This window comes from Plectrocnemia conspersa, unplaced genomic scaffold (assembly GCF_051122295.1).
Source record: "Plectrocnemia conspersa isolate PC_06_02 unplaced genomic scaffold, ASM5112229v1 ptg000010l, whole genome shotgun sequence".
NCBI lineage: Eukaryota > Metazoa > Arthropoda > Insecta > Trichoptera > Polycentropodidae > Plectrocnemia > Plectrocnemia conspersa.
In genome coordinates, this window is record NW_028277174.1 from 1242960 (window position 1) to 1265197 (window position 22238).

The 22238-nt window shown below is 30.2% G+C and overlaps 2 protein-coding genes across 17 annotated transcripts in view; one reads left to right on the forward strand and one right to left on the reverse strand.

Annotated features, from left to right (window-relative positions):
* The window catches only part of Trpm (transient receptor potential cation channel, subfamily M), a 144806-nt gene that overhangs the window by 106574 nt on the left and 15994 nt on the right, over window positions 1-22238 (forward strand). For 9 of the 16 annotated variants that reach the window (XR_015811203.1, XR_015811201.1, XR_015811202.1 and 6 more), the window contains 14 exons: window positions 4731-4944; window positions 7363-7522; window positions 8084-8220; window positions 9301-9457; window positions 10825-10957; window positions 17153-17598; window positions 17698-17884; window positions 17948-18137; window positions 19110-19321; window positions 19381-19542; window positions 20993-21172; window positions 21235-21392; window positions 21459-21649; window positions 21856-22001. Coding sequence is in view for 12 of the 16 variants with exons in the window: in XM_088195951.1 (XP_088052077.1) it covers window positions 4731-4944; window positions 7363-7522; window positions 8084-8220; window positions 9301-9457; window positions 10825-10957; window positions 17153-17598; window positions 17698-17884; window positions 17948-18137; window positions 19110-19321; window positions 19381-19542; window positions 20993-21172; window positions 21235-21392; window positions 21459-21649; window positions 21856-22001 (2673 nt within the window). In the remaining 4 variants the exon portion in view is untranslated. Of the gene's footprint in view, window positions 1-4730; window positions 4945-7362; window positions 7523-8083; window positions 8221-9300; window positions 9458-10824; window positions 10958-17152; window positions 17599-17697; window positions 17885-17947; window positions 18138-19109; window positions 19322-19380; window positions 19543-19607; window positions 19671-20992; window positions 21173-21234; window positions 21393-21458; window positions 21650-21855; window positions 22002-22238 lie in introns of all 16 variants that reach the window. The other 7 variants (XR_015811200.1, XM_088195949.1, XM_088195950.1 and 4 more) reach the window with 1 other exon arrangement.
* Window positions 10967-12880, reverse strand: LOC148230269 (uncharacterized). The gene has a single exon (XM_088194122.1). The coding sequence runs from the start codon at window positions 12464-12466 to the stop codon at window positions 10967-10969; it is 1500 nt and encodes a 499-aa protein (XP_088050248.1). The 5' UTR covers window positions 12467-12880.

Here is a 22238-nt window from a genome sequence, read left to right on the forward strand (position 1 = left end):
AATATTTTTTTACAATAAAAAGTATACATTTACTGCATCATTAAAGTGTAATGCGCAGATCTTAGTGCATAAGCCTTAATTAAGCCATTCTTGAAGTACTTTCTCAAATGTGAGCTTAAGTTTTAAGTAAGCTTAAAGATGTATAAAATTATATTATATACGAGCGCTGTACTACGATCGTGATGCGCAAAATTACGAGTGTTTAACTTGAGATTTTGAGCGCAAAAGATTAAGACGCTTTGACGCGAAATAATTTTCGCCAGATTTAAATCTATTTAAATGAATAAATGTAATGAAACAAATATAAAATCAGCAATGTCACGCTTTGCATAATATTCTTGGCTATTCTCTGAACGAAAGAAAAAACAACAAAATTCTCATTGCATGTCATAATGTGGATTTTTTCCATTTTATGATCTAATTATCTAGATTTACATAAAGCCTTTGACTTAATCCATACGTGAGCAAACAATTTATGCAATTTTACGATCTCAAGCATCAAATTATTCTAGAGAGCGCACAATGCCTTTGAGCTCATAATCTTAACAATATAGTAAAGAAGCTCTCGGCATTTCAGGGACATAATTCAAAACATTGTCTTTTACGCAAATCGGAAATATAGTAATATATCACTAAGAATGCCTTTTCACATATATACTGTTATACAAATATCAACACGGTAGACGGGTGATACAAGTAGGTGACTAATACCAGAAAGACTTTGGTACGAAACCTATATTTTTTTTTAAATTATGATGGTATTTAAATTAGTAATAATTATAAAAATATAATTCCGATCTATCACTACAGATTAAATATTCCTAGATTTTCTTTATTTGAAGGATCAATATCATGATACCAAATTAAAGTAAATTTTTGGTATGTTACAATATAAGATTTACAATAAATAGATTAATCGCACGCATTCGGTTAAGATACGTTTCGTTTTTTATTCCACAATTAAAAACAGTTGGTAAAAATATATATCTACCGGTGAAAATGTATTTCGCTATGATTTCACTAAAATGACATATTTAATAAAAATTTGCATGATAGATTCGAGATTCATTTTTTTTATTAGTTTTTTGAGGGATAACCAAAGAATTTCTGATTCAGATTCAGAAACGTCATTTCCGCTTTTTCTAGCTATTTTAATATTTCGATTTATTGAGATTTATAATATTTATTTAAATAATTTTCTAGCGATAATTAAGGTAAGGAAAATGCCCCCAGCCCTTAAATTACGTCCCTGCTTTTGCTGCAAATATCATATAATTTTTAAACTTGAAACTACAATTAAAAATAATAAATAACCACTTAATTTTGCTTTCGCCTAGCTTTAAATATTTTCAATCTAGCCATATAAAAATAATGTTACTGAACCCAGATTTAAATGGTAATAAATATAAGATAATGGACTATTTTAATGTATGATTCCGCCCTTAATTTAATATAAAATTCATCGAGTCTAGATTTTTTCACGTTAAATTTAAATTTCATGTCGAAATTATCGCCTTAGGCGTTTGCCTAATCCGCACTCACACCAGTGCGACCCCGTGCGTATCAATCATGTACAAAGATGCATTTGAGACGCTGTAATCTCCAACGCGTGACACACCATCGAATCGTCACGTTGTCGTGCTTAACATGAATGTTTACAATACGTATACCTCACGCCTGTGTAGTATAAGAGGTATTAGTTTAATCCAGACGTTCGTAGAGTGCTACTCGTGTATCGCTCGTATTATAGTATATTTTTATATTTCTTAAAAAAATCGTGTTATAAGAATTGATAAAGTATTCGTACTTTCACTGATTTTCTTTGATTTCTAGAAACTAGTAGTAAAATATATTTTAAATTAAAAGACCCATCGTTTCATTTTAATGGCCTGATTATGAGAACCTAAGCTTTATAAATTCGAATGACATTGATGAGTGACCCCCTTATCTCGCCTTTCCTGGATCTATTGTTTATTGGCTATCACGTATTGAAATAATTATTTATGATATAGTACTACATATATATATACATAATATATAATTCAAAATGTATGAAAAAATAAGTAACATAAGACATATCCAATGATGAATTTTGAAAAGAAAGTATTTCACTACTAAATCAGTCATTACAGAAAGAATGCTAAAGAATGGTATATACTTGGCCTATGATAATGCGACTCTTACCAAAAATGCGGTAATATGTTGTTACAACAAATTCTTCAGCGTATGAATTCATTCTTTGTATTGAATTAACATTAATAAAAAATTAACAAATCACATTTACATTCTACAGATCGTTCGATTTACTGCATAAACAAGTAAAATTATACTAATATTATTTTTTAATTTTATTAAATTTACTACGTAAGTGAGAGGTTATGCATTAAATAAGCATCAAAAATAGTGTCGCTGACATCAAGAACAGGTATTACCTCTCACCTGTGTAGCAGCACTCAAACGCAAATTTTAAACGACGAATTTTTCTCTCGAGCCCCCAAACGCCATTTCGAATAAGGCTTTATGAATTATTAATGCTCGCTCAATTTTTCACGAGGAGACGTTCGTCCCTGGAAAAGCACCTTGTATTTTATTTTAATATTACAAATATATATATTTTTATTTGCGGTTTTAATAAAACACGTGTACGTGAAAAGTCACGTTATAAACGTGCGTATCGTTAATTTGATCATCATAAAGAAAACAAAAATAAACGTAACGATATTTATTTTAATTGTATACTTTGATGTTTGTCTGGTTACAAAATTGTATTGCAGATAATAATATCAGTATACACATATCACCAAACACTATTTTACATAATGTTTTTTATAAAAAAATACTAGTGTATAAACAATATTAAAATACACGTAAAGCAGAAAACTTTATACCTAGCTTTGTTTTTTTTTTTATTCATTTCATGGTCGTTTAAAAAGAATAATAAACTATTTATTTAACCAAGATCCTATTGAATTCTTGGAGATTCAGAATGACTGCTAAACTGGATTAAATTTGACACTCAAAGTGAAAGCGGCTGATTTTCTCAGGCTTCCAAAGACCGCCTTGATCGATTCGCCATAAGCTGTACTTGATGCGATATAACACAATGAAATTATTGAATTAAATATAAAATTATTAAAATTTTAAATAAAAAAAATAGATATTTTAATTATTTACAGCTGCGTTTTTGCATATGAATTTTAATTATAAAATTTAAAAGCTCTGTTGCTAAATCAAAAATTAATATTTTATCGAAACATTATCTAACCTATCACTTTCTGAATAATATTGGATTATTCCCTATATATGTTCATATATTGATAGCGCGTGCATTTAAGTTTACGTTTTCACACTGTCAAACACTCGTACGTTTATATTCTCGTGTGAACGCGTTCTATAACATATATTTTTTATTAAAATAAATGGTTGCGGCGTTGTTATTTTATATTATTGAGTTTCCTTATGATGTGATTTTACCCTCGGTTATACGACTAATTACGTTTTCTGACCCAGTCTAATTGTCCCTTCAAGCACTGTGGTATCCCCCTGTACGTGTTTATTGCATTACGACCGAAATTATATCACGCTGGTGATATTTTGGAGCAAAACATACTACATACGTATAACGCAGATGAGTTTATTAATTTTAATATTATATAAATTGTAATATAAATATTTCAAAAATATTGTAAGTAACACTGCAGTAAAAGAGTTATTTGATGTATATGTAATCTATGACATTAGTAAGTTAAAAAATCTAATAACAGTTTAATATATAAATTACAATATATGATTCACCAAAAATGTGAACTATACAGAAAAATTGTTTACTGTAGTCCTCGATGATTATCAACTGGTGATATTGATTCGTGTCTGTAAGTGTACACCGTGAATATGTCCGTCATTGGTTCCCAGTAATTATTAGAGTTATTGAATGCTTGTCAGTGATTGATGATACGATAAATTGCCTCGTTTTTTCATACAATCCTTTGAAGAAGCTTGGACAAATAGGAATCAACAGCAATTAAAAGCCAATCATAATAACATCTAAAAGTCTATCCCTTTAGTGAAAGCTAGTTTAATATGGTCTTTTGTTTAAGCGACCGTCCGATAATTATAAAGGATACGTACAGCAATATTTTAAGTTTGTGTCTTGAAATTCATAAAAGCTGGGTTTTTATGCTACGGTATTAAAAATTTAAAAACATAAAGGTTCATATGAGATTCGAACCCATGTCTTTTTAGTATTAGTTTTTGACTATACTGATTAAAAAATCTGCATTATAGCAAAATTTAAACTTATCAAAATATATACTATTGAAATTGATATCGATAATGATAATTGACAATATTAAATAGAAACTTTGAATCTGGTATTGTTGATTCAAACAATTACATACTCTGTAATTGTTTGAATTAGTTTGGGAAATGTCACCTAAAGTTCGCAGGCGGCACAATGTACCACATGTCAGTAAGTAGTTAGGTTGCTAACTCACGTTTCGAATCAAATTTATGTGCAGTTTCTAACATCTAGTATCTCTTCGATTAATAAGCTTTTAATCCATACATAGATTGAATCATAAATTGACACTTTACCACATGTACGAACTTTGGACTATAAGTTTTCGAACGTGTCCCTCAACTTGATTAATATAATAAAGATGTCACTAAAGGTGGTCTCTCTAAGGACCTACTAAAATATAATCTGTTAACGGTATCGATTTCTTTCGCAGTATGTTCGCCTCGCTTACGACACTAGACCTGAGCTCATCGTCCAACTCTTGACTCGCGAATGGGGACTAGAACTGCCAAAGCTGCTCATCACCGTCCAGGGTGGAAAGGCCAACTTTGAGCTTCAGCCGAAGCTCAAGAAAGTCCTTCGTAAGGGATTACTCAAAGCTGCTAAGACTACCGGAGCATGGATCTTCACTGGTGGCACGAACACGGGTGAGTTTCTTATTTTATATAGATTCCTGATTATTTTGAACAATATTCAACTCGGAGCTCAATTTATCTCAAAGCTGTAGCTAGCTCCTGGCGACTCAAAGCGATGGCCCGGCTGGACCAAGTCGAACGATCGAAATGGAAATGACGGTTATGTCACGAATTTGTTTGGCAGGAATATTAACTAATTTAACATGAAAAATATAACAATAATAAAGGTATATGCAAAGCATTAAAATCACTTAAATTAATAATTAGACGTAACAATTGATTTTCTTTTCAATAAATTATAAGTATGTGTGTGGTTTTTTAATAAACAAAAAAATAAGTTGTATATGCTACATTTAGAATTATTACTAATCAAATAAATGAAAACATTTGTAAATAATTTCCTCTTTTTGTTATTTCGTGATTTATCGTGCCAAATAATATAATATGGACTTAAATATATATTGAATGAGTCGTAAAGATAAAAGTTCACGTCAGATTATCCCTTTTACACAGAAATAAATAGAAGGTCTCAATATGATTGATGGTACGCTTTAGTCAAGTTGACGAGACCCCCAAAAGTTGTGACAGGCGACGCACTATGTCTCCATAACACAATGTAAGAAATGCTGCTTTCGCTTAGGATCAATATTCTTAATTGCAAACAAATTTAATAAAAGCTCCGAGTGCTGCACGTAAACGAAAGCAATGAAATTCACATTTATTCGTATCCTTCTTATGTCGGATTTAAATGCTGTTTCATTAAGCTTTCGCTTGCGAACGAACAGGTGGATTTGATAGAAGAGAACTTGTAGGTTTTATTAAATTTTCAAGATGCACCAAAAGGTCTCATCAAAGAAACAAAAAAGTTTTAATATTCAAGGAATATTGATTCAGTCGAAGCGATATTTTGATATTCTGCGAAGAAGTACCATGAAGCGATTAATATGTACGAGATTTGTTGCCTTTTAAGATATATCTTACAAGTATCTTAATTATGGTCAGAAGTAATAATGTAATTCGGGCTATAAATAAGTTCTAAGGTTTCTCATGATACTATATTTACATAAATAGCTTGCTTTTTTTCATTAGCTTAGCCATCTCAGCTTCAAAACTAGGGCGATATTTAATTCAGGTTGCTGTTACAAAACATTTTGCCTACCACTAAGTATTTTGGTGACCAAACCCAAGTTTTTAATACATGGTTTATCAATATTTTCGTGGAATTTGACTATTGTAGTTGTGTACAAATTAAAAAAATTTTGAAAGATAGCAATAAAAATAACCTGGTTTAAAAATGAAGTTATGTAATACCACGAGCTATGTACTTCCCAAAGGCGTACGTAAAATGTCAAAATATATAAAAAAAACTTTGATGAAAATTAATAATAATAGCAAATAAATATATTCACACAAAGATCAATAAAGTCTTAAATATTTTATTTATCCTTATTAATAATAATAATATATTTTGCTAAAATATATATAATAATAAAAAATATGGTTGCTTTGATTTCTAATTTATTAATATAATTTTATAATAAATTAGTTATTATATGAAAATGTATTATAATAAATTAATTAATTCTAAAAATTATTTTTCAGATTTAACTACATTTAAATTATGTACTTTTAATAATTATTAACTGAATATATTTAATTAAATACTTTAATAATCATGAAAATAACAATTATGCCATATTTATTTTATAAATTAAAAACCAGAACAACTAATTTTATATTGGTTATTTGTATAAAGTCACAGAAATACTAAATGATATCTTATATTTTTCAGCAATAATCTAAATTTGAAATGTCTCAAAATTAATATTCTTTAAATATATTAAATAGTTATTTAAGGTAGTAACATTTCATTTGCATTTTTTATATTAATACAATATATATAAATAAGTTTTTTATAAAAAAAATATGACTAAATTATTGTTATTATAAACTTTAAATATAGTACATACATTATCAAGTTTTAACTAATTTCATAAATAATAAAAACAACTGTGATATTTGAGTTACACCGTTGATTCTATTAAAACTGATATCGAACGTATTTAGAAGCCACACGCTCATTTTTTCGCACAATACGCTCGCTTTTTACTTATATTGTAATATATTTTTTACTACAATTGTAATAAATAACGTATTCTCTAAAAATACAGTCGTAATTGAAAGCATTTCTCGATTTACATAAAGTAAACTTGTTTCTTAATTCCGTTCGAGTTTGTTCGTGCTAATTAACGAGCGTTTGGAACCTTTGATGTTTCGTTTCGCATGCATAATTCACGAGATACATAAAATCGAAGCCGCCGCCGACTTTTCGTTCGTTTTTGGATTGCGTTATGAATTTTTGACGTCGGGAACAAAGGGAGACTTTTGTTACGTGATAATTGAACAAGATTTTTTTTTATTCGATTCCAGGGGTGACGAGACAGGTTGGGGACGCTCTGCTGCTGGAAAGGTCTCAGAGGGCGGGCAGGGTCATCAGCATCGGCATAGCTCCTTGGGGCATCGTGGAGAACAACCACGAACTCTTGGGGCACAACAGAGACGTGCCGTACCACTCTATCGCTTTGCCGAGGTTTACATTCACTACTATACATTTTTCATGCCCTTTTCGGGTTAAGTGACCCTTTTGCGGGTTACTACCGAGACTACTAATGCACTACTTCAATTATGTATTTCGCCTCTTACACTCGCTTTTGCTAGAGATATAAGCTCGCCGCGATCGAGTTACTTTTGAAAATAATATTTAAAAAAAAAGTAGATTAAACGTAAAAATATATAGTACTATCGATAATATTTTCTATGCGCGGCTAAAATGTTTTTGATTTTTATTTTTAAATAAAAAATTATCTGATTTATGCATTTGACAGTTAAAATTTATATACTAAACACGTAATAATCTTAACGTAAATTTAAACCCCACTTAGTTTGCTTCGAACGGATCGACATCGAGATATTATTGTCTACAGAATTTAATTAATCAAATTACATTCCGACGCACATGACAGACGTATGTTCTGGAATTAATTCTCGTATTTACATGCATGCGCTCTAATCAATGCTTGTCATGCTAAAGCATTCTCATTCAAATTACTTTGTACAATCTCATGATCAACTACTATTCCTAATTGTCTAGATCGAAATACGCCGTCCTCAACAATCGACACGCTTATTTTCTACTCGTGGACAACGGCACCGGAGGAAAGTACGGCGCCGAGATTTTATTCAGGAGAAAATTAGAAAAATTCATAGCTGCTCAGAAACTTCATCCATGTAAGTATAATACAGTGACTAGTTTTAAATATTAGTCTAGGAGTGTGTTTCTAATATTTTTTATACAAAAACACATACGGTCCGAACACACGTTTACGCGTGATAGCGAAATCTCGCAGTCAGTACGCTCACGCGTTTAAAATAGTTCAAAATAACGCAACTTTAGCTTGTACATATAAAAAACGATGCCAATATATACATTTATAATTATTTTAGTTGCGTGAAAAATGTCACATTTTGGTCAAAAAATAATTAAATAGACCGTAATGTGTTAATAACACACGAGCAACCGACGGCCCGTGGGCCGGACTCGGCTCGCTAACATAAGTTATTAAATCCGCATTCTATAAACGTAGCCTGCTGGTCACAGGACAAAACTGGAATGAATCAGTGGACTTTTAAATTCAGTCGAGAATTAGATTAACTTAAGAAAATAGCAATATTCACACTAATTAAATTCTACTATTAAATGTCTTACAAGACCATTTTATTAATAGAAAAAAGCTGTTTATTAGAAAAAAATGAACAGAAAGGTTTATCAACATTTATTTTTACATAACTCCGCAAAAGTAAGAAATAACTCATTCTGCGGTTAAAATGTAATATATTAAAATAATAAATATAAAATATATACATTAAAAAAATATCATAAGTACACTTAGAATATGTATTAAAATAACAAATAATAAAAATAAGAAGCTTTAATATTAATAAATTGACTGTTGGTCTTACTATTCCAATATGTTTTGATTTCTAAAATATGTTTTTGTCTACTGTGTCAAAAGCTTTTTTCTAGTCTATAAATAATGCTGAAGTTCTATTTTTATCGTTAAGTTTTGTTGTATTTCATTAATTAAATCAAAATCTGCATATTTTGTATTGGATTTGTTTCTAAATCCATTAGCTATGAAGAGCTGTTATAATTTATACAAAATAATATTATTATCCATACTAGTACATGTTTGAGCTGAGTCATTTACGTGTAAGAAATATTTGAACTATTTAATACAAAGGCCATCGTGGCGCATTGTGTAAACCTGCCATTAATAAATATATAATTAATATCCTCGTTTGTTTCAGATACACATTCGTCAACTCCAATGGTGTGCCTTGTAATCGAAGGTGGTACTCACACTGTGAGAGCGGTTTTGGAGTATGTCACCGATACACCTCCTGTTCCAGTGGTAGTTTGCGACGGTAGCGGTCGAGCTGCAGATCTCATTGCTTTCGTTCATAGGTTTGTCTTTTAATTACTATACACTACTTTATATACAATTATAAAAATAGATTTAGATAAACTACTCAAAATAAAAATAAATTAAATGAAAAATCTAAACAAACAATATATTACTAACTTTGTGCAGTACTTCAATCAAATGTACTCATTTATTTTTAAAATACCAAATATTTTTAAAATGTACAATATGTGCAATATCATATGGTGCAATTTAACAGGATATTAAAATATGCATTTAAATAAATACATTGTTCTATAAAACAAATTGTTTGTTTAGGTAAATGTTCAGATTTTTTCGGAAAAAGATTTGTTGCAAAGTTTTTCATGTGATGTTCACTGTTCTGACTAATGCTCGCTCGCTACTAATCTGTCTAGCAATAATGCCCAAAAATAGATCTTGTAGAATATTTTGCCTTATATCATATTCCCAAAATGGCGACAATTAAAAACAATTAAAAAAATATTCAAAAACTTTAATAAAAAGGTATAAAAATTATATTAAAATAAAATAAAAAACTTTTAATATTACAAACTTATAAAAAAATCAACTTCATTTTTACTGCTTTTAACGGAATATTTTTTTTTCGATATTTTCAACCCTAAATCAGCAATGGCAGTGAAGATAATATAATCTAAGTTAAGCTATAGTATGCTTTATGAGTTTCAACTCATAATGCGTAAATAGCAGTTAAAAGCCTTAGTAATACAATGGACAGGGATTCCATTAAATTTATAAAGTGTCAAATGTGGTTCTAAAAATTTCGTTTCGGGAATTTTTCCAATAAATATCTACGTAAGAACGGGTTGCTAGTGAGGATATTAGGACTGCCGTCAAAGCAGGTCTAAAATTAACAATACAAAAACTAGCACAAAAGCTCAACGTGTCATCTACCTCAGTTGACAGGCATTTTAGAATTAAAAAAAGTGTTAATTTGTAGAATATGGGTATCTCATAAATTGTATAAAAAAAATCATGCGTAGCAAATTAAATATGCCAATAATTATTGATTCAAGAAAAGACAGATTTATTTTTGATTGGAATTGTTACTAAAGATGAGAAGTGTTTAAAAAGACAGTGGTTAAACGGCAATAAACTTTAAATTCTGAACCCCAGAACAGGATTACACCCCAATAAGATATGCATTTAGGGGGATATGAAGGGCATAATTCATTGCGAGTTTTTGTGCTCACATAGTCACATAGTGTGCTCAGTCGATCATATATTTCAATCCCTGCAACTGTTTTTAGGTGATTTTTTTATTATTAAAACGGATATAAAAGACGACAATAAATACTAACTAAATTAATCATAAATTAATCATAATCTGAACTAAATTAATCATAATATGTTTAATAAAAATTTACAGACACGAGCAATCCATACTGGAAAATATGAAAGAATGTCTGCTGAACACCATCATGAAGACTTTTGAAGTGCCAGCGCAACAAGCCGAGTGTCTCTACACCGAACTTCTACAGTGCACTCGCAATAAGAACCTCGTAAGTCATTCACTCTCTATTCATCTCTGCCACTAGCAACTCTGTCAAAAACGCGACCATAGATCCCAGCAGCATGACGACCCAGATCATAAAAATCTTTTTAAGATTCGTCAAACTCAACGGCGGAAAACCCGACGTCGAAGTGGGCCGATGCATTTTCTTCAACGTCATAGTATGTTGCACTTCGTCGTTCCAATGCAGCAGAAGTCCCGCTTCGTTTATCGAATCTTGAACATTCTCGAATCTCTTAGCTAAAGGAGAGTTGATAGGAACCATCTGAGCGCAGTACTCCCAAGTGATGAACTGCTTCATCTCGTGTATCAGATCTTCTCCGCTATCCGAATAATACTGACTAATATAAGCTCTGGATATAAAATCTGGACATATTATGGAACAGGTTCTGTTCAATGCTAATTTTTTAGCCGTAGCTATCGGATCGTAGAAGATGAACTGCTTATCGAAAAGTTTTGTTCTTACATCTGCGTCCGCGGCCGACATTCCTTCGATACCGTTGATGAATACAAATTTCGCGGACATCATATTACCGACCACAATATCGCTATCTAAAAGTTGCTGAAACGTATCGATCTCGTCGATTATATCCGTAGATAAATTATTAACGATTCCTCCGATGAAAACGTTACCTACTAACAAAGCCCAGATGGATAAACTCATAAACACGGTCCTCTCCCATTTAGATTCCGGATACTTCAGTGATCCAAAGTGAATGATTTGAATACAATTCATAATTATGACCGTTAACGACTCGAATAGCGCAGATTTAGACCATTTTCTATAAGTATTTCTTATTTTGAATACCGTCCAAAGTAAAACTATAACGATGATATACATCAGAGATAATATTTGCGCATATTTATTCAACACTGAAAAAATAACTCCGATAGTCTTCTCTTGTGGCAAACCCTTAGGTACCATAATAACCAATTTAGTCTGAACGGTCGATTTTAAAAACTTGATTGTCTTGAACGGTTTGAAGAGTACGATTCTATAATTTCCGGAAATATCAGAGAAACCTTCTTCCATATCCAATAAACTGCCAGACATCATTCCTTTATCGTCTTCTCCTCCGTACGCCATTCCATCCCTCGGTAAACCATAGATTGGCTTAAATTTCATTATCCTAGCGTATTCCGCCACTACACTACCTTCGTTTCCGTCAAATCGGATCAAATTCCCTTTACCGTCAAAAACCGGATCAGATAATCCTCCAAAGTCATGCATCGTAACTCGTATCGGATAATTATTCAAATTCAACACTTTTCCGTTCAAATTCTTCCGAACAGTAACACTCTCGGTTATAACGTTCATGTTATCCAAACGATGATTGGAATAACATAACGTAATATTATCGCCTTTAGCTTTATAAGGATTGTAAGTCGTAACTTCTATATCATATTTTACACTATTTACTGTTACAATGTTGAAGTATGCTAAATTATTCCAGGAATTGTTGAGTAAATTATCAATTTGCAGCTTTGCCGAGTTCATTAGCAAAATTACGATGAAATCTTCACCTCGGCGCAAATCCGTTTTGTTTGTCCATCTTCGTAATATGTTCTCTGCTATGTTGATACTTTTTACGTATAGTACGTATCCTTTAGGTTTTCTTATTATTTTCTTTGCTCCGATATCATTGTTTAATAATGCGCTACCATTACTGTTGAAAATACAAATGGTATAAATACATACATCGATTAAAGTGTACCTACAAGATTATCGCCACAGAGAAGATTCGTATGTAAAATTTTAATATAAAAATGATTTTGCTAATAATGAACTCAACCGAGATATTTATTACAACTATTTTAGAACAAGTTTCATGTCGAGGTGATTAATACTACGGCAATTATCATATCCTCAAATTACATTACATCCCACATAAATCAAAAATAAAATGTAAGAAAAAAATTATTTGCTTAATATATTTTTTACTTTAAAACGATTTTTACCTCTCTATTTTTTTCTAAGAAATTTTTATACAGAGTTGCAAGATTTTATGTTTTAATATCCGCCATTTGGATAAAATAATTCGCCAAGATATTTAAAAGTTTTTGAAATATTTATTTTTTTATTTTCTATTTTTTACTTATTTCTTTGAGATGTTTTTTTTTAAACTATTTTGTCGAATGGAAAATTCACCGACCCCGCAATTCGTCGAACGGAAAGCTCATCGACAGATCATCGATGATTTATTTATAAAAAACAATGAAATTTATCTTTTTAATATTTCAAATAATATAACAAATTCATCGAAATTTAAAATGGAGCAATAAAATAAGGGCTTTGGGCGTTTCATCGCTGATCAATTAATTGTTTTTAATATCACTTTAATTTTTTTACACCGTTATTTTAAATACATAAGTCTATAAATTATTCTCCTTTTATGTTTTTATTGTTTAAGCAGATTTGATTTATCGAATCGTTTGTCAAAATCTAAGCTTTAATATTCCCTCATGATAATGCAATGAACAATAACTGTAATATACAAGTGTACAATAATTAAATATACAATATTGTGAAACCATATTGTAGTTCTTTATTAATGATAATAGAACACATCGGCATATATAGATAATTGAATAAAAAAATCGGATTTGATAAATATGTGATTACGTGAATGTTGTAATAAAATAATAATAGTAATGAATTACCAAGCAACACATGTGTGTATAATTGGTATACGAAGAAACTACATAATACGCGAAAACATTAAATAGATAAAAGAAGATCATATAAAAGTTTTGAGGAGTTCTAATATTTTTTAAACATAAAGCCAAATTATTTTTTAAACTTCTCTCTTTTTAGTTATTTCTCGTTTTGCCAAAATTTTTAGTAAATAAAATTGGAAATTGGATCAATAGTTACGAAAATAATAAAAAGATAAATTTCACATGTATTTGACAGAAAAATGTCAAACTAAGAAATTAAACACGAAAACTGATGTTTCATGATTTTTAATAAATAAATCATCGGCAATCAACTACAGAATCGGTGAACTTTCTGTCAGTGAATTGCAGTCTGTGAACTTTCCAGATTCTACGGCAGATATTATGTCCAACAAATCTCGTTAAATCTTATTTCAAATTCATATTCAGTTCAATAGCCAGCTTCAACGTCTATTTTTTTCAAAAGGACGATAACAATAAATATATGGAATATAACGGTTATTAAAAACATTATTTTATTCCTGTCGTAGTTTTAATCATATCTATATGAAACTTAATAATTAAGCTTACAAATATCACAATTGAGTTCGTTACCAGTTTGACCCACCATCCTGTTTTAAAATGGCGGCTAATAAACGCTAAATTAATAATAAACTCTTTACCCTAGATAAAAATTCTTAAATACAATATAAATGTAAATATTAAAGAAATATTTTTGTACTGTTTTTTATTTATAGTATAATGGTTTTTGAGGACACATCGGTTGAAAAAACCAAGATCGATTGAAAAAAACCTTGTTATTGTTTAAGCTATAAACTGGACATTCAAAGTAATAAATAATAATATATTATGTGAAGCTTACTCAATTTAAAATATACTAATTAGTATATCAATTTTTATGCACATAAATCTCTCTTTCTAATTTAAATAATAATTTCCATTTTGTAGCTTTGATTATTCATAGAGATAATTTAATTTAAATAATAATTAAGTGCTGTATTGTATGTTAACGTTTTAAACTACTGCACATATTAAAAATATCGAGTTTTTTATTAGAAAAACTACTAAATTTACTTTTAATAACGCATTATATAATACCAAAGTATTGCGGGGCAAATAAATTCTTTCTTTTTCATTTTGCTACCGAATTTGCGTCAGTCTTTATTTTTTTCTATAAAAACCCGATAAAGATTCATTTTTATGATATTACAAGTTATACTGTGTTATTTGATAATAAAAACTAATAGTATAGAAACGCGTAGAGTATATTATTTATGCAAAGATAAATAATGTGCACTCTAGTTAATCTCCTGAGGTTGCCGAAAGACATTTTTGGCGAAAGTTTGATAGGTAAAACTCAACAGAAAACAAAGAAAAATTTGTAAATATAAAATAAAAATACATTTCAATAAAACCATAAAATAATAATACGTATCCTCGCCGAAACCAGTATGAAAAGTTTCATTGAACGCGTTGCTTAAGTATATTAACTATCGAAAATCGAAGATAAACATATTTAAAATCAGCTTGTAATTTTTAATACATACAAATCTCTGTGGCAAAATTTAATAATATAAATTTAATGCCTTACCTCAGAATCAACCGATTAGACCAAGTAATGTTGTAATCATTATTGAGATGCTTCAAGAAGAAACTTAATAATGGCTCATGATTATCGACCAAAGTATGAACTTCGGTATACTCAAAGTCTCTGAATAATACTTTAATGAATTTTGCAACTGTATATCCCCAAACGTCCTCATTTGATTCGTTAACGATCAAATGCTTACAACATTCACCATTAGATTTATAATCAACATTTGTTGTATTAACTAAAAAAAAAATACTTTTATAACATCAAATATTTCTGAATTCTATAAATTATGAATCATACCCGTCTCGTTTGTATTCCCATTAACACTTCCACAAAGACCCAATATGAGTTGTAAGGTGCAAATTTTCCTCAATAGATTCATTTGCTTCATTCTTGTAAAGACAAACAAAAGTGCGTCACTTGACACAAATTTCTAGCTTATAAATGAAATATTTATTTTTATTTATTAATGTATTGATATGTTTGACAAATTGGTTAATAGGCGTTCAGCTAATTTAAAGCTCATATACTACCACAAAATTGACACAAAATGTTTCTAGTATCAATTTGTCTCAATTTCAGTCAAAATATTGGTTTATGGCTTTGATTTTGTATTGAAATATACCAGTGCTTCACAACAAATATATCGAAAGTTATGAGAATTTTAATTAGATATTTGAACATACAATTATACATTAGCAAAAATAAAGATAAAAAAGTACCATATTTTATAAGGTCACACAAAATTTCAAATAATTTCAATATAAGTAGTTCGACATTTTGATTCTTAAAAATCACAACTAAATTAATGGAATATACATCATAAGTAACTAAACTACACAACTGCAAAAAATCGTCTGTAATTTCTAATATCAAAGTGAAACATTTTAACACTACATATTATATATCGACTAAAAAAAATATATTATTGAATTTTAATAAATTTATTCTTAAGTAAAAATATTGCCAAATTAAAAAGTGCTCGACAGTTTTCGAATCACTGCTAACAATCAATGTGTGCTGAAATTTGAAATTCCTATTATTTCTGAAAAGTACTGTCAGAAGAAAACATTGGATCGAACATGTGAATCTTAATAGGCCATAGTTTTTTGTATATTTTCTTGATTTATTGCAACGAAGACAAACGGGTAGGAATAATTCATATAAATGACACATTCAAGTTGTACTAGTCCTTATTTATTTTACACAAAGGGTTCCAAGAGCCCCCCCCCCCCCCCGCAAATTGGAGATTGAGTTTTGGTGGAGCGCGAAACCGGCTCTGTCTAGATATACAAATTTTACAAAGATACACAACATCTGAGAAAGGCAAAATCGACCCCAGAATTCGAACAATTTTGATTTCATCATGATTTTTATGAACATGTGATATCGCAATATGAATTGTAATTTCAAGATAAAAATAATATTAACGTCTGTCTTTATTAAACTTTTACTTTAAGCGCGCGGGGCCTTATACGAGTGAATATGTTGCGTATGCTCAGAGCCGGTCCTGCCTACAGCACTATTTTGTTGAACCTGAACCTCTTTTCTATAGTCGTCTCTCAAAGCGGTCCAAATATGTGAAAAGGGAGCACATTTTGACAAGTGCAAGTATAGTTGCAAATACGTCGCTTATTGTAAGCTACTGCTAGATGGCTACCCTTCAATCTGTTGGGACCTTCGGGTCAGGGGGCTTATTTTGTTAGTACAAAATTTGTGATGTAACGAGGGCTTTTGTGTGGTCCTATCCTTTACATTCTATTGTCTAATTCGTCCTTATTATTAACCTTCGTTACAGTAATTACTGCGTGAGTTTCAAGAATAAGAACCCCCACAAGTTAATCCCTATAATTGTGCCAAACTTCTGACAACGTCATATCTGGAGAAGTATTAAATAAACTCGCTTATTTTCAGATCACAGTTTTCCGTATTCAAGATAGAGGAGAAGGAGGCATCCAGGAGTTGGATCAAACTATTCTAACGGCACTTTTCCGATCTCAGCATCTATCGCCCATGGAACAGCTGTCCTTGGCGCTCACGTGGAACAGAGTCGACATCGCCAGGTCGGAAATCTTCGTCTACGGCCAAGAATGGCCGATCGGAGCTCTGGACGAGGCCATGATGCAGGCTCTCGAGCACGACCGCATAGACTTTGTGAAACTGCTGCTGGAGAACGGAGTGTCCATGAGGAAGTTCTTGACGATTCCGCGCTTAGAAGAGTTGTACAATACGCGACAGGGACCCAGCAATACTTTAGGCCATATTTTGAGAGATTTGAGACCGCACATTCCCAGAGGATATCAATACACTCTGCATGACGTCGGACTGGTTATTAATAAACTCATGGGAGGTGCTTACAGGTATTTCAATCATTTATAATAATACTGAAATTACGTCTCTGCTTTAATTATCAAATTATCTTCTGTTAACCGGCTATTATAATATTTATATTTTTACAGAGCTTATTATACAAGAAGAAAATTTCGACCTATATACGCAAAAGTTATGAATAAGAATTCAAACGTTCATCGAAATTCGGCGTCTTTTGTCAGACATTGTAGTGGAAATCCTTTAAGTCTAGTCACAGGGTTTATGCCTGTTACCAAAGAAATGGCCCTATTCGACTATCCTTTTAACGAATTATTGGTAATAATTTTTTGATAATTTCAAATCTGAATAAAGTAACTAACAATATACAATATTTTTTAGATGTGGGCTGTTCTAACTAAACGCCACCAGATGGCACTACTCATGTGGACTCACGGAGAAGAAGCTCTAGCTAAAGCATTAGCTGCTTGTAAACTATACAAAGCTATGGCTCACGAAGCCGCCGAAGACGATCTCGAAACTGAAATTTATGAGGAGTTGAGGAACTATGGAAAAGAATTCGAGACTAAAGGTAACTTTACTAATGAAACTGTAGAGCAGTAAAGATAAGATAACATATATGTAAAATTACAGTTTTTTGTTATAGTCGTTTTTATAATCGCATGTATCTATATTAAATATTTCGGTTGAGTTATGTAGTAATTTCAATTTATACTAATAATACAGTGCTAATATATAACTCTAAAACATACAAAGATATGCAAAGAAACATGCAAAGTGCTTTGATCCTTATTAGCGAATGGATGAGATTAAACAAATTAATAAAGAAAAACTATATATATATGACATTAATGATAATTGTGATATCACAGTCTCTATAAATAATTCTCTAATTACAAAAAATGATATTATACAATACTTATATCTACTTTTAAATAAAAATTTATATTTTTATAAATGTATTGATTATATAATAAAATGAAAATTACCAATGGCAAAAATTTTATATAGATTTTAAAATATATTATGATATAAAACTAGATTAAACATTTATTAAACACATAGTCATAATCATCTAACTGTAACATATATGTCTAGCGTTTGGGGATTTACAAGTAAATTTTAATTAAATTCACTTTAGGTTATTCAAAATAGTGCTACAAAAAAAGTTGAATTTGCCTTTCAATGCTAACACAAAAAACATATGTACATATAGTATATGAAAACTAAAATTTTGCCTATAACTTTTCTATCAAAATATGAACTAATAATGGTAAACAAACAAAAATCTACTGAGAAAATCGATTATAGATACTAGATTTAAATTCAGAATACAGAATTTGTTACTTATGAGGAATTACATGAATAAATTCTTAAAAAAATATGTGTGTAACTCTTAAATGTAACATTTTATGAAAAACTTTTAAAAATAGTGTGGTTTTAAGATTAGAAACTAACAATGCTATTGCCAATTTTATTTTATAATAATATGATCAAATAAGTAAATATAACACATGTATAATATGACTTATTACATTTTTAGCATTAGAGTTATTGGACTTCTGCTATCGTCAAGATGACGACCAAGCTCAACAGTTACTGACGTGCGAACTGCAAAATTGGTCGGGTCAAACTTGTCTCAGTTTAGCTGTAGCAGCAAACCATCGAGCGTTACTTGCTCATCCATGCTCACAAATTATCCTAGCAGATCTATGGATGGGCGGCTTACGTACCCGTAAAAACACAAACTTAAAGGTAATGCAATTGATCGACTAATTAAATAAAACATTCATAATCGTTCGTTAAAATTGCAGGTTATCCTAGGCTTACTGTGTCCACCTTATATAATTAAATTAGAGTTTAAATCCAAAGAAGAGTTGCAACTCATGCCTCAGACGGAAGAAGAGCATTTAGAAAACGAAAGTCTAGAAGAAGGGGACGAAGGCGACAACAAAAATTACAATCCAGACGCTGAGGTTTGCTACGTTTATCCGATTGATTCATATCATGTTAAGTGCTAACGTCATATATACAAAATTAGGTGGGAGGTAGAAGAAAATCAATTTCTCTGCGTTCAAAAGCTTCAGATCAACAGAGCACAAAGGTACCATTATGGTCCAGCGTTGTGCACTTTGTTATACGTTCTTAACATTGTATTTGTATACGTTTTGTCGGCCGTCAAAAGATAACACATGAATCGTTATATTTTGACTACCGTCTAATATTTATGATTCAATACTTATTAATTTTATTTACATTTTGTTACTATCTACACTTTACAACTTTTAAAAACATTTTTTATTCTCTGCTATGCATGAATTACACACAAACCGAAATTATACATCATACTAAGTATATCCTATGGAGTTTAAGTGTCATTTTTTGATAATTAATTCTGAGATTTTCATAAATATATTATACTGGCAATAAAGACATATTTTTTTGTTTTTTGGGTCCAAGTTTGATTTTATTATTAGCCTGTGAGACAGGTTAATGAATGTTTGTGGTATACATTTTATTACACAAGTACTTATGTATATTAATACACATATGTAAATCAGGCGGTGATATGCAATCTAGATGAATCAAAGTTGAGAATTAATTGAAGAGTTTATGTGTGTTTGAATTTTGCAAATTCTTTTACACATACTCGGAGAACATCTAGACCTGCTGGCGACTTTTTCGCGCTAGGCGCTTATAATCAAATGCTAATTTTACGCAGCAAGCGGAAAGAGGCAGAATAAATAAAATTATTTATCTCAGATCACGTCTGTGTGATCCTAATACAATATAACTTATATTGTATTAGGATCACACAGACATGATACCTTATTATAATATATTAGCTTATATTATATAAGGTATCACGTTTTGTACATTTTAGAATAATATTATTAAAATATCTAATAACTTTTGGCACTTAGACTCTAAACAATTTCCATCCTTCACTTATATAATACAATACTATTATTAAAACACATTTTTATTATTATTTTATATATCTCATTAAGTGCTATGTTTCGCTACTATTTTAAAATATACTTACAAAATTATTAAATTTTGGCAGAATAACAAACTGCATGTCAAAATTTTTAATTATTTATTTACTACAACATATATAAATTATTTAAAAGCTAGATTTAAAAATAAAAGTTTGTAGGACAACTTAAAACCTAATCCATTTAGTATTTTATAAATATATTCATATATTGAAGCTAATATCTTGTAGTCGTTAAAAAAATTTAAGCTTAAATTTAATACTATTCATTCGATAAAACCTAACTTAATATTTTTTATGTTCTTATTTCACTTTTGTGTTGTATTCGTTATGCACAGAATTGCACATGTTTTTCTGTGTCAGTCTGTCATATTAATATGTATATATACATATTTGTTTATTATATTTAACTTTAATTTTGTATTCAGGCATTAATCGGAGCTGAATATGAGACTCGAGTGCAAGAGAATGGAAAAGTCGGCTTAGATCTATTGCAAACTCCACCGACGTTGGATTATTATGAAGTTAAACAAAATCGTCCGTTAAGATTAAAGAAAAAGCTGTACGAATTCTTCACAGCACCCATTACCAAATTTTGGGCAGATTCTGTAAGTTAATATATGATTATTTTAAATTATTCCATAAATAAATATTTTATCTTGTCTTTCAGCTGGCATATATCTTCTTCCTGGTATTATTTTCTTATACAGTTTTGGTGGAGATGGACTACACTCCGTCATGGCAGGAGTTGTATTCTATCGCTTATATTACGACATTGGGTTGTGAAAAAATTAGGGAAATCGTATGTTCCGAACCAGTAGCTATAAGGTAATGAGAATATTTTAATTTTTTTATATAATAAAAACTGTTTCAAATATTTTTTTCAATTTACAGTCATAAATTTTCTGTTTGGGCTTGGAATATGTGGAACCCTTGTGATGCTGCGTTAATAATATTCTTTCTCATCGGATTATCTCTACGATTGCGACCTGCGACTCATGATATAGGCAGAGTGATTTACTGCGTAGATTCCATTTATTGGTATCTTCGGATCTTAAATATATTAGGAGTAAATAAATATTTAGGTTTGTATATTTTAGTACAATCACAATCATTTCTCAGAAGCAAATCTTTTATGATTTGAAAGACTCAAGCAAGCCTCTCTTTTTTCTTGGAAGGCAGTTCTTGACAGCTTCTGAGAAGCTGTGCTTTTCTCCTTTTTTTAATATTTGAATATTTATTAAATATATTGTATTAAAATAATAAATAATATTAACAAACATTTTTTTAGGTCCACTCGTCACTATGATGGGAAAAATGGTTAAAAACATGATCTACTTTGTAGTGTTATTGCTCGTGGTGTTGATGTCGTTTGGTGTTTGCCGACAAGCTATTTTGTATCCTCATCAAAAAGCAAATTGGAAACTTATCAGAGAGGTATAAAATACAACATGTTCGATAAAAAATATGGTTTTTGACAAAGCAAAGAGAATATACATAAAACTGAGCTATCAGGCTTATACAGTTTAAACAAAAAGTCTTAATTTCTATATTAAATTATTTTTGGCCACAACAATAAATTAACACTATTTATACTCTGATGTTTATTTCCCTGTTAGGTTAAACTAAAAATAAAATCCTATCTTTGTGGCAAAAATATTATTCTACAGTGTT

Excerpts from the sequence above, each read along its gene's own strand:
- LOC148230269 (XM_088194122.1), bottom strand. The coding sequence starts at position 12,466 with ATGAACTCGGCAAAGCTGCAAATTGATAATTTACTCAACAATTCCTGG.